Genomic DNA, 12,470 nt, shown 5'->3' on the forward strand with positions numbered 1-12,470 from the left:
CAGGTCCATGAATCAAGGCAAATTGGAAGTGGTCAAAGAGGAGATGGCAAGAGTGAATGCTGACATTCTAGGAATCAGCGAACTAAAATGGACTGGAATGGGTGAATTTAACTCAGATGACCATTATATCTACTACTGTGGGCAGGAATCCCTCAGAAGAAATGGAGTAGCCATCATGGTCAACAAAAGAGTCCAAAATGCAGTACTTGGATGCAGTCTCAAAACCGACAGAATGATCTCTGTTCGTTTCCAAGGCAAACTATTCAGTATCAACAGTAATCCAAGTCTGTGCCCCAACCAGTAACTCTGAAGAAGCGAAAGTTGAACAGTTCTATGAAGAGCTACAAGACCTTTTAGAACTAACACCCCAAAAAGGTGTCCTTTTCATTATAGGGGACTGGAATGCAAAAGTAGAAAGTCAAGTAACATCTGGGGTAACAGGCAAATTTGGCCTTGGAATACAGAATGAAGCAGGGCAAAGGCTAATAGAGTTTTGCCAAGTGAACACACTGGTCATAGCAAATACCCTCTTCCAACAACACAAGAGAAGACTCTACACATGGACAGTACCAGATGGTCAACACTGAAAACAGATTGATTATATTCTTTGCAGCCAAAGATGGAGAAGCTCTATACAGTCCACAAAAGCAAGACCAGGAGCTGACTGTGGCTCAGATCATGAGCTCCTTATTGCCAAATTCAGACTTACTGAAGAAAGTAGGGAAAACCACTAGACCATTCAGGTATGACCTAAATCAAATCCCTTATGATTATACAGTGGAAGTGAGAAATAGATTTAAGGGACTAGATCTGATAGAGTGCCTGATGAACTATGGACATTGTACAGGAGACAGGGATCAAGACCATCCCTATGGAAAAGAAATGCAAAAAAGCAAAATGGCTGTCTGGGGAGGCCTTACAAATAGCTGTGAAAAGAAGAGAAGGAAAAAAGCAAAGGAGAAAAGGAAAAATATAAGCATCTGAATGCAGAGTTCCAAAGAATAGCAAAAAGAGATAAGAAAGCCTTCCTCAGCGATCAATGCAAAGAAATAGAGGAAAACAACAGAATGGGAAAGACTAGAGATCTCTTTAAGAAAATTAGAGATACCAAGGGAACATTTCATGCAAAGATGGGCTCGATAAAAGACAGAAATGGTATGGACCTAACAGAAGCAGAAGATATTAAGAAGAGGTGGCAAGAATACACAGAAGAACTGTACAAAAAAGATCTTCATGACCAAGATAATCACGATGGTGTGATCACTGACCTAGAGCCAGACATCCTGGAATGTGAAGTCAAGTTGGCCTTAGAAAGCATCGCTACAAACAAAGCTAGTAGAGGTGATGGAATTCCAGTTGAGCTATTTCAAATCCTGAAAGATGATGCTGTGAAAGTGCTACACTCAATATGCCAGCCAATTTGGAAAACTCAGCAGTGGCCACAGGACTGGAAAAGGTCAGTTTTCATTCCAGTCCCAAAGAAAGGCAATGCTAAAGAATGCTCAAACTACCACACAATTGCACTCACCTCACACGCTACTAAAGTAATGCTCAAAATTCTGCAAGACAGGCTTCAGAAATACGTGAGCCGTTAACTTCCAGATGTTCAAGCTGGTTTTAGAAAAGGCAGAGGAACCAGAGATCAAATTGCCAACATCCGCTGGATCATGGAAAAAGCAAGAGAGTTCCAGAAAAACATCTATTTCTGCTTTATTGACTATGCCAAAGCCTTTGACTGTGTGGATCACAATAAACTGTGGAAAATTCTGAAAGAGATGGGAATACCAGACCACCTGACCTGCCTCTTGAGAAACCTATATGTAGGTCAAGAAGCAACAGTTAGAACTGGACATGGAACAACAGACTGGTTCCAAATAGGAAAAGGAGTACATCACGGCTGTATACTGTCACCCTGCTTATTTAACTTATATGCAGAGTACATCATGAGAAACACTGGGCTGGGAGAAGCACAGCTGGAATCAAGATTGCCGGGAGAAATATCAAAACCTCAGATATGCAGAGACACCACCCTTATGGCAGAAAGTGAAGAGGAACCAAAAAGCCCCTTGATGAAAGTGAAAGAGGAGAGTGAAAAAGTTGGCTTAAAGCTCAACATTCAGAAAATGAAGACCATGGCATCTGGTCCCATCACTTCATGGGAAATAGATGGGGAAACAGTGGAAACAGTGTCAGACTTTATTTTGGGGGGCTCCAAAATCACTGCAGACAGTGACTGCAGCCATGAAATTAAAAGACGCTTACTCCTTGGAAGGAAAGTTATGACCAACCTAGATAGCATATTGAAAAGCAGAGACATTACTTTGCCAACAAAGGTCCGTCTTGTCAAGGCTATGGTTTTTCAGTGGTCATGTATGAATGTGAGAGTTGGACTGTGAAGAAAGCTGAGCACCGAAGAATTGATGCTTTTGAATTGTGGTGTTGGAGAAGACTCTTGAGAGTCCCTTGGACTGCAAGGACATCCAACCAGTCCATTCTAAAGGAGATCAGTCCTGGGTGTTCTTTGGAAGGAATGATGCTAAAGCTGAAACTCCAGTACTTTGGCCACCTCATGCGAAGAGTTGACTCATTGGAAAAGACTCTGATGCTGGGAGGGATTGGGGGCAGGAGAAGAAGGGGATGACAGAGGATGAGATGGCTGGATGGCATCACTGACTCTATGGACGTGAGTTTGAGTGAACTCCAGGAGTTGGTGATGGACAGGGAGGCCTGGCGTGCTGCAGTTCATGGGGTTGCAAAGAGTCGGACACGACTAAGCGACTGAACTGAACTGAACTAATAGGAAAAACCTAAAAGTTAATCATTAACTTAGAAATCACAGAGCCCAGATACAGAGAATGATGAAATGATTGAAGAACTGCGGCTCTGGAGCCAGTGGGCATGGGTTCAAACACTGACTTCTCTTCTTGATAGCTGTACAACACTGAGCAAGGTTTTAACTCCTTCTATAAAACAGGGATGATAAAAATACCTTCTTAGGGTTGTTAGGAAGACTTGATGTAATAATATACACAAAGTTCTTGGAACAGAACTTGAACATGGTAGTAAGTACTCAATAATGTCAACCTTAACTGTCATCACCATTAACTACTGTTACTGTCATCGACCCTACTGTTGTTGATATCAGCATCAACAGAAGCTTTTACTGACCAAAATCACTGTAATGTGGCACACTTGTAAATTACAAAACCCTTATGCCTTTGTGGGTTTTATTTTAGATAACTATGGAAACTGGAGAAATGAATCCATTATGTTCATATGGTTTCTATGTAGATACTGTAGAAAACAGAATTGAAAGATCTGCTGTTCCTCAAATACCTTCTGTACTAGATCCTGGAAATAGAAATTATAATAGCCCTCCTGAGGTGAAAGAGACATACCATTTTTGCAAATAATGAACTCTGGGGCCTCAGAAGAGTTAAGTTATTTGCCCAGTGTCACATGTACAGTAAAGTTGATGGATCATTATTACATCTAGGTATCTTAAGCTCCGAAGCTCATACTTCCTGATCCAGTGTATCTCACCAGTACTCTTACCTGAGTTTTACTTAGCTCTACCTGAGGTAAATATTATTATTCTTTCCATGTCAAATGGTTATCCATATGGAAACAGTTTCTTTTTTTAAATAACTTCTACTTTGGAACACAACTCCTAGCCTCCTGTGCTTTTGATAAATGCTAGCCAAAAACAATAACTGGCTTTAAAAACATAAAAATAAAGCGGTAATGCCGTAACTAAATTATCAAGACAGCCTATGGCAGTTTTAGCTTATTCCTAACTGCTCATATTTGAAAAGCTTAGGGAGGCTGGAGACCTTGACTTTTGCAAGGTTTTAAAAACCTTTTTCCCTTTAAAATGTCTTTCAAATTTTAGGTTTCACTGCCTCAAGGTTCTCAAGGAATTGCCCATCACACTTATCAACAGCCTGTTATGTTCCCTAATCAGTCTAATCAAGGATCTATGCCTGCAGCAGGAATGCCAGTTTACTATAGCGTCATTCCTCCTGGCCAACAAAATAATTTAAGGTGAGTGAATAAAAAGCCTAATCTTATAGCTCCTCATTTTTAATATGGAATACTTCATGCATTTGCATGTCATCCTTACACAAGTTGCCATAACCTAGTAATGTTTTACACATTTGCAAGAAAATCACAGTGTCTCTTATTGCTCATTAGTAAACTCTAAGCTGTAGTCCTGAGCCAAACACTCATGTTTTTACTAAAATATAACCAGATTATGAGGTTTCTATAAGAACACTAATGAGCCTATGTTCTGAAAAATGTCTTCCTTAGCTTGAGTTGCTTAGCAGTCCATTTTCTTCTGGAAGCTCCTTATGCAGAAAAGTAGAATTTGAATTATCTTTACTTTCAACTCAACCAATCAGTTATCACTGAGGCAATTTTGTATTTGATTGTGTTGGTACATGTACTATGACGATTTAACATAGCCTGATTCAGATCATGCGTGTTGTCCCTTTCAGCAAACCATGTACCAGTCACAGAAACTAGTTTTACAACTAATCGTGGTACTTCTTTCAGTCAATGATGTAAATAATCTCAAAAAATAATCTCAAAAAAGTTAATAATTTCATTCCTGTAATCTGCAAAAGTGGCAAGCTAATTGGATAATATCTTCAAACTGCCTCTATTTGAGTGTTGGGTTTTTTTTCTTCCTATTTTACCATTTATTTTCCCATTTTTATCTTGAAACTCAAAAGGAGAATATACTTTTGTCTTTGATCTGCAGTCTCAAAAGCTAGCATACAGAGAGGGGAACTTGAAGAGACTGTAACCTTTATTTTTCAGAACTTTGTTAAAAAGATGCTTCACAGAATCTTTATGAAACATGAGAAAAGAAAATCTACTTTTAAGTTTTGTTCTTTTCATCATCTGCATAGTCTGTGTTTCCTCATCTTTGTAAACTAGTATTCCTCTAGTGTCCCCTTTGTCCTATTTCTGGTATTGTCTTAGATTCATTTTTTTTCTCCTAAATGCCTCGTTTTGCATTTTTGGGTTTTTGTTTGCCACAGTCATCCTTTGAAATTATTGTCAGTAACAAAGTCTCAATCTGAACCACATCTTTTAGTGAAATTTTACTTCTGTTATTAAAAGAGAAGTTGTTAACACAGCCTGGAGAAATAAAATGTAATAAGAAAGTTACTTTTGGTGCTAAAACATTTCCTTTTCAGAGTATTTATTTTCTCTCCATTGGATATAGCAGCTGTTATGGTAAGCATGTGTTTATCAGAAAAGTTAATTAGTAACTTATACTGACAAAAATAATGTTAAAGGGAAAGAGAGTGCTTATAGCTATTTCATTTCTTGTGAACTCCCCAAAAATTAGTGATATAATAAATATTTTAGATTAATAATTTTTAAATAGATACCTTTAAAGAATGGGGAGGAAAGGTAATATCTCATGCAAAAATCTTTTCATTTTTCAGTCTCTCACTGAGTTTCTATTGAGAAAAACATTTCTCATACATCTTGGATTTTGTCCATTAAAAGAGCATTTTCTGTATTTAACTTGTTTGGGTCTTTCTGATTATACATATAATACATAGTCATTATAGAAAACTTGAAAATACAAAAAATTTCAAGCTGTAAAAAAAGATGAAAAAGCAAATCAGCCACAAACACCATTCAAGAGATGATAGCTGTTAAATTTTGATGTCTTCATTCAGGTCATTTTTCAGTGTACACATAATATGTTAACTCTGTTAGGAATCACACATTCTAACCATTATATTTTCTATATTTTTAATTACATTATTCATAATCTTTGATTTAAAAATTAAACCACGTAAAAACACATGGAGTAAGGGAATTCCCTGGTGTTCCAGTGGTTAGGACTTGGCGCTTCCACTGATGTGACCCGGGTTTAATCCCTGTTGGGGGAACTAAGATCCCTGCTCAGAACAGCCAAGAAACTGCCCTTCATGCAAAGCAGTTACTGTTCATTGACCAAAGTGATCACTGTTTAGAGTTTGTCATTTATCTTTCTAACACTTTTTCTACTTTTAAGTAGATAGATGAAAAACTTTATGGTTTGAGGAGGGAGGTTTGGTGTTTCTGTTTTGAAGTAGATTAGGGATATTTTCATTTGTGTTTCAAAATTCATTTGTCACTGAATTTTTCTGCATGTGTGGAATTATTTTTATGAATATTTTGTTTGTCATCTGGCCTTTTTCTTTGAATTTGTTAGCCTTGAACATCTTTTCCACAGAGTACCTGAATTTATCTGTATTTTAGACTCCTGATATTATCATGGGTTTGTGATTTCTGAAATATGAAATTGATATGGTAAAGCTTATCTTTTTGAAAAAAAAATAAGCTCAGTAGCAGTCATTAAGAAGGATTTGAATTGGGCGGAGACCACAAGGAGAAGTGTTATAATTTAAGCACGTTACGTGACAGATTGCTCAAATGCAGTGGTACCAGTAGGAAGGGAGGAACTTTGAAAGAAGAAATGAATATTTGGTGATAATATAAATGAGAATTAAAGGAAAATTTGAGATACCTTGGTGGAAAATATCCCACTTGGAACTGTAGAGAATCAGAGTTGGAAATTAGTGTCATTGTAATTTGGATTTGTTTACTTAAAAGTACTTACTAGATCTAGGGTCAGCACACTATTTTGTAACAGACCAGACAGGAAATATTTCAGACTTCATAGGCTAAAGTATCAAATTATGGGTACTATTTAAGTATTTATGTAACAAAAGAGAACATAAATTTCCAAAAAAATTTTATTGACAGAATTCAGAATGAGGTAATTGAGCACAAATTTTTTTCATACAGTCCTACTAATGAGAAGAATGGAATTACTTTAGGTGAGGGACCGTTCTTACATTGCAAGCCATTAGAGAGCCCCCTGGTCCTGGACTTTTGAATTATTTGTTAGATTTTTACAACTTTCTTCCTGAAGTAAATTTTAAGCTTTTCAAATTGTTTCTTAAAATCCATCCTTTCTTCACAGCCCAAGAATTTGACTGGCTTGCCATTTTATTTGATATTTCTCGAGGCCATAGGTAACCTAGATAACAAACAATCCCCTGAGATAGGCCAAGTTTAGGAAAGTTTTGTGTTAGAATTACCCCCTCTGGCGTATTTTATATATTTTATTTTGTGAATAATTTCTGTGCCTTGCCTTGAGAGTGTGCTGATGTCTGTGTTTTACTAATTAATGTTAGGGCAGTATCAGGCATGTTGATGAAAGGATGCTAAAAACCGACATCCTCTTGATTTCCATTTTCAGCCATGATAGAGTAGTAGGGACCAAATTTAAAATCTGCCTTGAAAACTAAAGAAACATATGAAACAACAGTTTTCATTAGGCAGTTAGGGACAGTAAAACTTGAGAGAGGGAAAACAGTCTTAACCATTACCCCAACTTCCTGCCTGCAAGACCCTTACGTTAACAAGATGGAATTCAAAGTCCAAGGAAGCCACTGTGGCTTAGAGTTTACAGGGCAGGATACTGAAGAGAAGAGAGTTTCAAAGAGGTTGCTCTGGCCATCTAAGTGGGGCCCTTTTGAGTCTGAGTTGATTGCTGACTGGTACGTGTATGTACAAAACCTACCCATTACCAGGGAAAAAACCCCTCAAAAGAAACAAGCAGAACAATCCCTGAACCTCATACAAGGGCAGGAATAGTTTATATTCCTACCAGCCCACATGTCAAAACCTTGTAATACAAGAGGCAGTGAGTAGAGGACTTAAAAGAATACTGTGTCAGTAGTGGAGGACAGTTAGCCTTAGATGAAAAGCTGCTCTGGTCCTGCCTTAAACAAGCAGGACCCAAAAAGATTAAATTGTCTCCATTTAACTGTGGCTCAGAACAAAGCTCAAAAATATTATTAAAAATTCAAGGATGTCCAGCACTCAACAAGGTTAGATTCATAATGGCTGGGATCCAGTCCAAAATTGTCAAGTATGCAAAGAAGTAAGAAACAAAGGCTAATAATGGGGGGAAAGAATCAGTCAATTGAACCTGACTGAAACAACGCCAGTATAAAATTCAGACACAGAAAACGGACTGGGAAAAAAATGAACAGAGCATCAGTACTTTTTGGCCTAATGCATGTGCAATTGGCATCCTCAAGAGAGGAAAAGGGAGGATAAAAAAATATATTTGAATAATGCTGAAATGTTTCAAAACTTATGAAGATTATAAACCTACAGATCCAGAAATTTCAACAAACTTCAAGCAAAAGAAATACAGAGGAAATTTCTTAAAACTTAAAGGGAAAATTATAAAAGTAGCCAGAGAAAAAATAACATTACATATAGAAGAACAAAGATAAGAATTCGGTAGACTTCTTGTTAGAAACAGTACTATTTCAGACGTGCAAAACTGAAAGAATTAATCACCAGCTCACCTGCACTGCAAGAAATTCTAAAGGAAATCTTTGAGACAGGAAGAAAATTATACCAGATGGAAGCTGGCTCCACAAGAGAATAAAAATGAAAAGCCAAGCACTATACTGACTGGGAAATCATATATTTGAAAAAGTTCTTAGAGAGTATATCAAGAATCCTCAAACCTCAATAATTTAAAAAAAAAACCTTCAGAAACAATTTGTTTAAAATGTTAAACAAACCATATGGAGCACTATTACGCAACAGTTAGAATTAATGGTGAGGGAGGTGTGGAGACTTGGTATTCTTAATCCAAATGGAGGTTACATAGTTTTATATCATACAGTTCTGTAAGATTCTTCATATTTCTGGGTATACTTAATTACGGGGGGAAGACTTTAAGAGCTAAAAGCCAAGAGAATGGGAGGACAGGAATCGGAGGCAGTAGATAGAGACAACTTTTGAGAATTGCATCCCTAAGCAGAAGCATTGAATTTCAGCAGTATATGGGAGGGGAAAATAAGGTTAAGAGAGTAGTCTGTTCTTAATTGAAAAAAGAGGTCTTTATATGCTGAAATTGAAAGACAGCAGAAAGAGTTATGTTGCTATAGCAGAGAGGGAAGAGCAGTAAGGTCCCCAGGAAGGGTGAGAGTAAACAACGCAAATGGAAGTCAGGACGCCATATGTAAGATGTAGAGGGCTCATACGTGGTAAATGGAAAAAAGCAGAGTGCCTGGGTACAGGTATCATTACATAGATGGGTGTGGTGAAGAGCTCGTGAAAATACTTAATTGCTTTGCTTTTCTCACTGATATAAGATTCAAAATAGGCATTATCAAAGAGTAGATCAGTGTTTTAAAGGTTGCTTTAATATAAAGATTCAGCACAGTTACATCAAGACAGATTTTTAAAAAGAAAGCGTTAAGATATGGGTAAATGTGACAGATGTCTGATAAAAGCTTAAAAGCATTTTTATCACCTCTGTATGTTCTAGGATGATTATATTGCAACTCTACAAATAAACAATTCATGGAAATAAGTAGTTTACCCACTTGGCAAAAACTAGTGATAAATTATCACATAAGAAAATATTCACTCTCACCAGCTATCTTAAAAAATGAGAATTAACACACCCTTAAGCCCAAAAGGACAAAACACTTAGCTATACTAAGATACTAAGCAAAGAGACAAACATTGCTGGATTCTGGGCATATGAAGCCCATTTTGTCCATAATTCAGTCTGATGACATTTAACAAAACACAGAACTCCTGTCCTTTTTTATTCTGTATTTCTGCCTCAGAGTTTTGCCACAATTATTATCCCACCCCCCAAAATTAAAACTGCTCCAAACAAGTTGTAAAAAAGTGTTGTTACTTACAGGAAAATCCAACAAAAATCATCCAAAAGAAATACAGAGTAATTCTGTTTTAAATGTTTTAAACTTTCATTTATCTCTCCCTCTTTTTTTTCCTGCTAGACTGATTAAGTTTGGTTTAAATTTGGTTGGAATTTACTCAGGTTATTGAACTTCTCTGGTGGCTCAGACGGTAAAGCGTCTGCCTACAATGCAGGAGACCCAGGTTCAATCCCAGGGTTGGGATGATCTAGAGAAGGAAATGGCAAACCACTCCAGTATTCTTGCCTGGAAAATCCCATGGACGGAGGAACTTGGTAGGCTATAGTCCATGGGGTTGCAAAGAGTTGGACATGACTGAGTGACTTCACTTTCTTTCTTTTACTCAGGTTGTCACAGGTGGTGAATCAGTTATTGGGACCATTGAGATTCAGGTGCTTGTTCTTTGTTAACTGCTTCATTCTTTTTATTATTAATGAATTAAATGTTGTGATACTCAGACTGCATCTTCAGGGAACACAGCACATGTCTGCTAAGTAATGTTCAGGAAGCCTTGTTTGCCTATCATTGGCAGTAAGGTGTCAAATGGTTTAAAAAGGCAGAAAACCAAATGACTTCTTTCTTTTTGTTGTTGTTGTTGTTTTTGCATTATTTTTTATTTTTCTTTCCTTCAAATGACTTCTTAGAACACATTTTCTTGCCATCTGTTCTTGGATTTTCAAAGATATCTTTCATAGCTGGTAAAAGCTGTAGATATGTGGGGCTTGCTTTTCAGGTAAACTAATTATTAAGAATACATTGGGTCCTTTTCTCCCATCAAAAAAATAGTAATTTAAAATAACAATCATAATATTTGCAAAACCATAAAGAGAAGAGAGGAATTATGACAGTAACATTTTTCAATTTTGGTACCTTTTATTTCATTTTCTTGCCTCATTGCCCTGGCTAGAACCTTAGTGTTACATTCAGTACACATTGAGAGAGCTGACATCCTTGTCTTCATGACTGGAGAGCATTCAGTCTTCCACCTTAAGTATAATGTTAGTTGTGGATTTCTTTTTTGGGGGGGGATATATTAATATTTTAATTCATATATATAAAGATAAAGTTAAGGCTCTTCATTGCAACAAAAAGTTAGAAACATGGTATATTTATACCATACATTCTCAACAGGGGCAATGTTGATAGCTTACGGTGAACAGTGTTGGATTCTTGATCTCCGAAGAAGATGATTTAGCTTCGGGACCAGGGACCAGGCTTGATCACTCAAGAGCTTTTGTAGAGTTTTAGTAAAGTATGAAAAGGGGCAGAGAAAGCTTCTGACATAGACATCAGAAGGGGAATGGAGAGTGCCCCAGTTGTGGATTTTCTGTAGGTACTCTGTATCATGTTGAGAAAAAATAGATATTACATTAATTGATTTTCAGATATTAAATGACCCGGGCAATCCTGGGATTAATCACATTCAGTCAGATTTTCGCATTTATAGTCATAAGAGATACTCGTCTGTTGTCTTGTGGTGCCTTGGTCTGCTTTTAGTTTTAGGGTAATATAGAATGAGTTGGGAAGTATTGTTTTCTGTTTTGAAAAAAAAGTTTATGAAGAATTATTGTTAACTTTTCTCTAAGTGTGATAAAGTGATGAAGCCTTGTATGCCAGGGGGTGTGTGTGTGTGAGTTGTTTTATGATTACAACTTCAATCTCTTCATTTGTTATAGGTCCACTCTGATTATCTGTTTATATCTGATTATCAGTTTCTACTTGAGTTTGTATTGGCAGTTTGTATGTTTCTAGGAACTTGATCTATTTTCATGGTAGACAGTTTTTTATACTATTTCATTATCCTTTTTATTTCTGTAGTCTGTAGTAATCTCCCTTCTTTGTTTCTGATTCTAGTAATTTGAGTTTTCCTTCCTTTTTTCTTGGTCAGCTAAACAAAAAGTTGCCATTATTGATCTCTTCAATGATCCAGCTCTTGGTTTCTATTGATTTTCTCTTTTCTGTTCTTTGTTTTGTTTATTCCCATTGTAATCTTTCTTCTTTACTTCCCTTGGCTTGCTTTAAGCTTGGTGATCTCTCCCCCAGTGTCTTAACATGAAAATGAAGGTTATTGATCTGAGATTTTTTTTTTTTTTTTTTTTTTTTACTTATTTTTGGTTTTACTGGGTCTTCATTGCTGCATGCAGACTTTCTCTAGTTGTGGCAGGCAGAGCATAGCCCCCACTCTCCATTTGTGGCGCATGAAGTTCTCATTTTCTGTGCCTTCTCGTTACGGAGCATGGACTCTGTGGGATACAGGCTTCAATAGTTGTGGCACACAAGCTTGTTGGTAGCAGCACATGGACTCCAGAGTGCATGGGCTTACGTAGTTGTGGCTCACAGCCTTAGTTGTCCCATGGCGTGTGGAATCTTCCCAGACCAGGGATTGAACCCATGTCCCCTGCATTGGTAGGTGGATTCTTTACTACTGCACCACTAATGAAGTCCTTTCTTCTTTTTTAATATTGGCATTTACAGATATAATTTTCCCTCTAAACTCTTGCTGTATCAGCATTCCATAAGGTTTGGTGTGTTATGTTTTCATTCATCCCAAAGTATTTTCTTGTTTCTGTTTTGATTTCTGTTTTTACCTATTGGTAGCTTAGTATTGTAATGTTTAATTTCTACTTACATGTGTGTGTCCCAACTTTATCCTACTATTGATTTCTAATTTTATTTCTTTGTTGTTGGAGAGTT

At 36.9% G+C, this 12,470-nt stretch overlaps 1 protein-coding gene across 33 annotated transcripts in view; it reads left to right on the forward strand.

Moving 5' to 3' along the window:
- Positions 1 to 12,470, forward strand: part of R3HDM1 (R3H domain containing 1) — a 96,010-nt gene that overhangs the window by 68,192 nt on the left and 15,348 nt on the right. For all 33 annotated transcript variants that reach the window (XM_086350983.1, XM_086350781.1, XM_086350791.1 and 30 more), the window contains one exon: positions 3,893 to 4,044. In XM_086350983.1, coding sequence (XP_086207109.1) covers positions 3,893 to 4,044 — 152 coding nt within the window. The remainder of the gene's footprint in view (positions 1 to 3,892; positions 4,045 to 12,470) is intronic.

Source organism: Bos grunniens, chromosome 2 (assembly GCF_055505025.1).
Source record: "Bos grunniens cultivar Pamir isolate PY7600 chromosome 2, Bosgru_T2T1.0, whole genome shotgun sequence".
Lineage (NCBI taxonomy): Eukaryota > Metazoa > Chordata > Mammalia > Artiodactyla > Bovidae > Bos > Bos grunniens.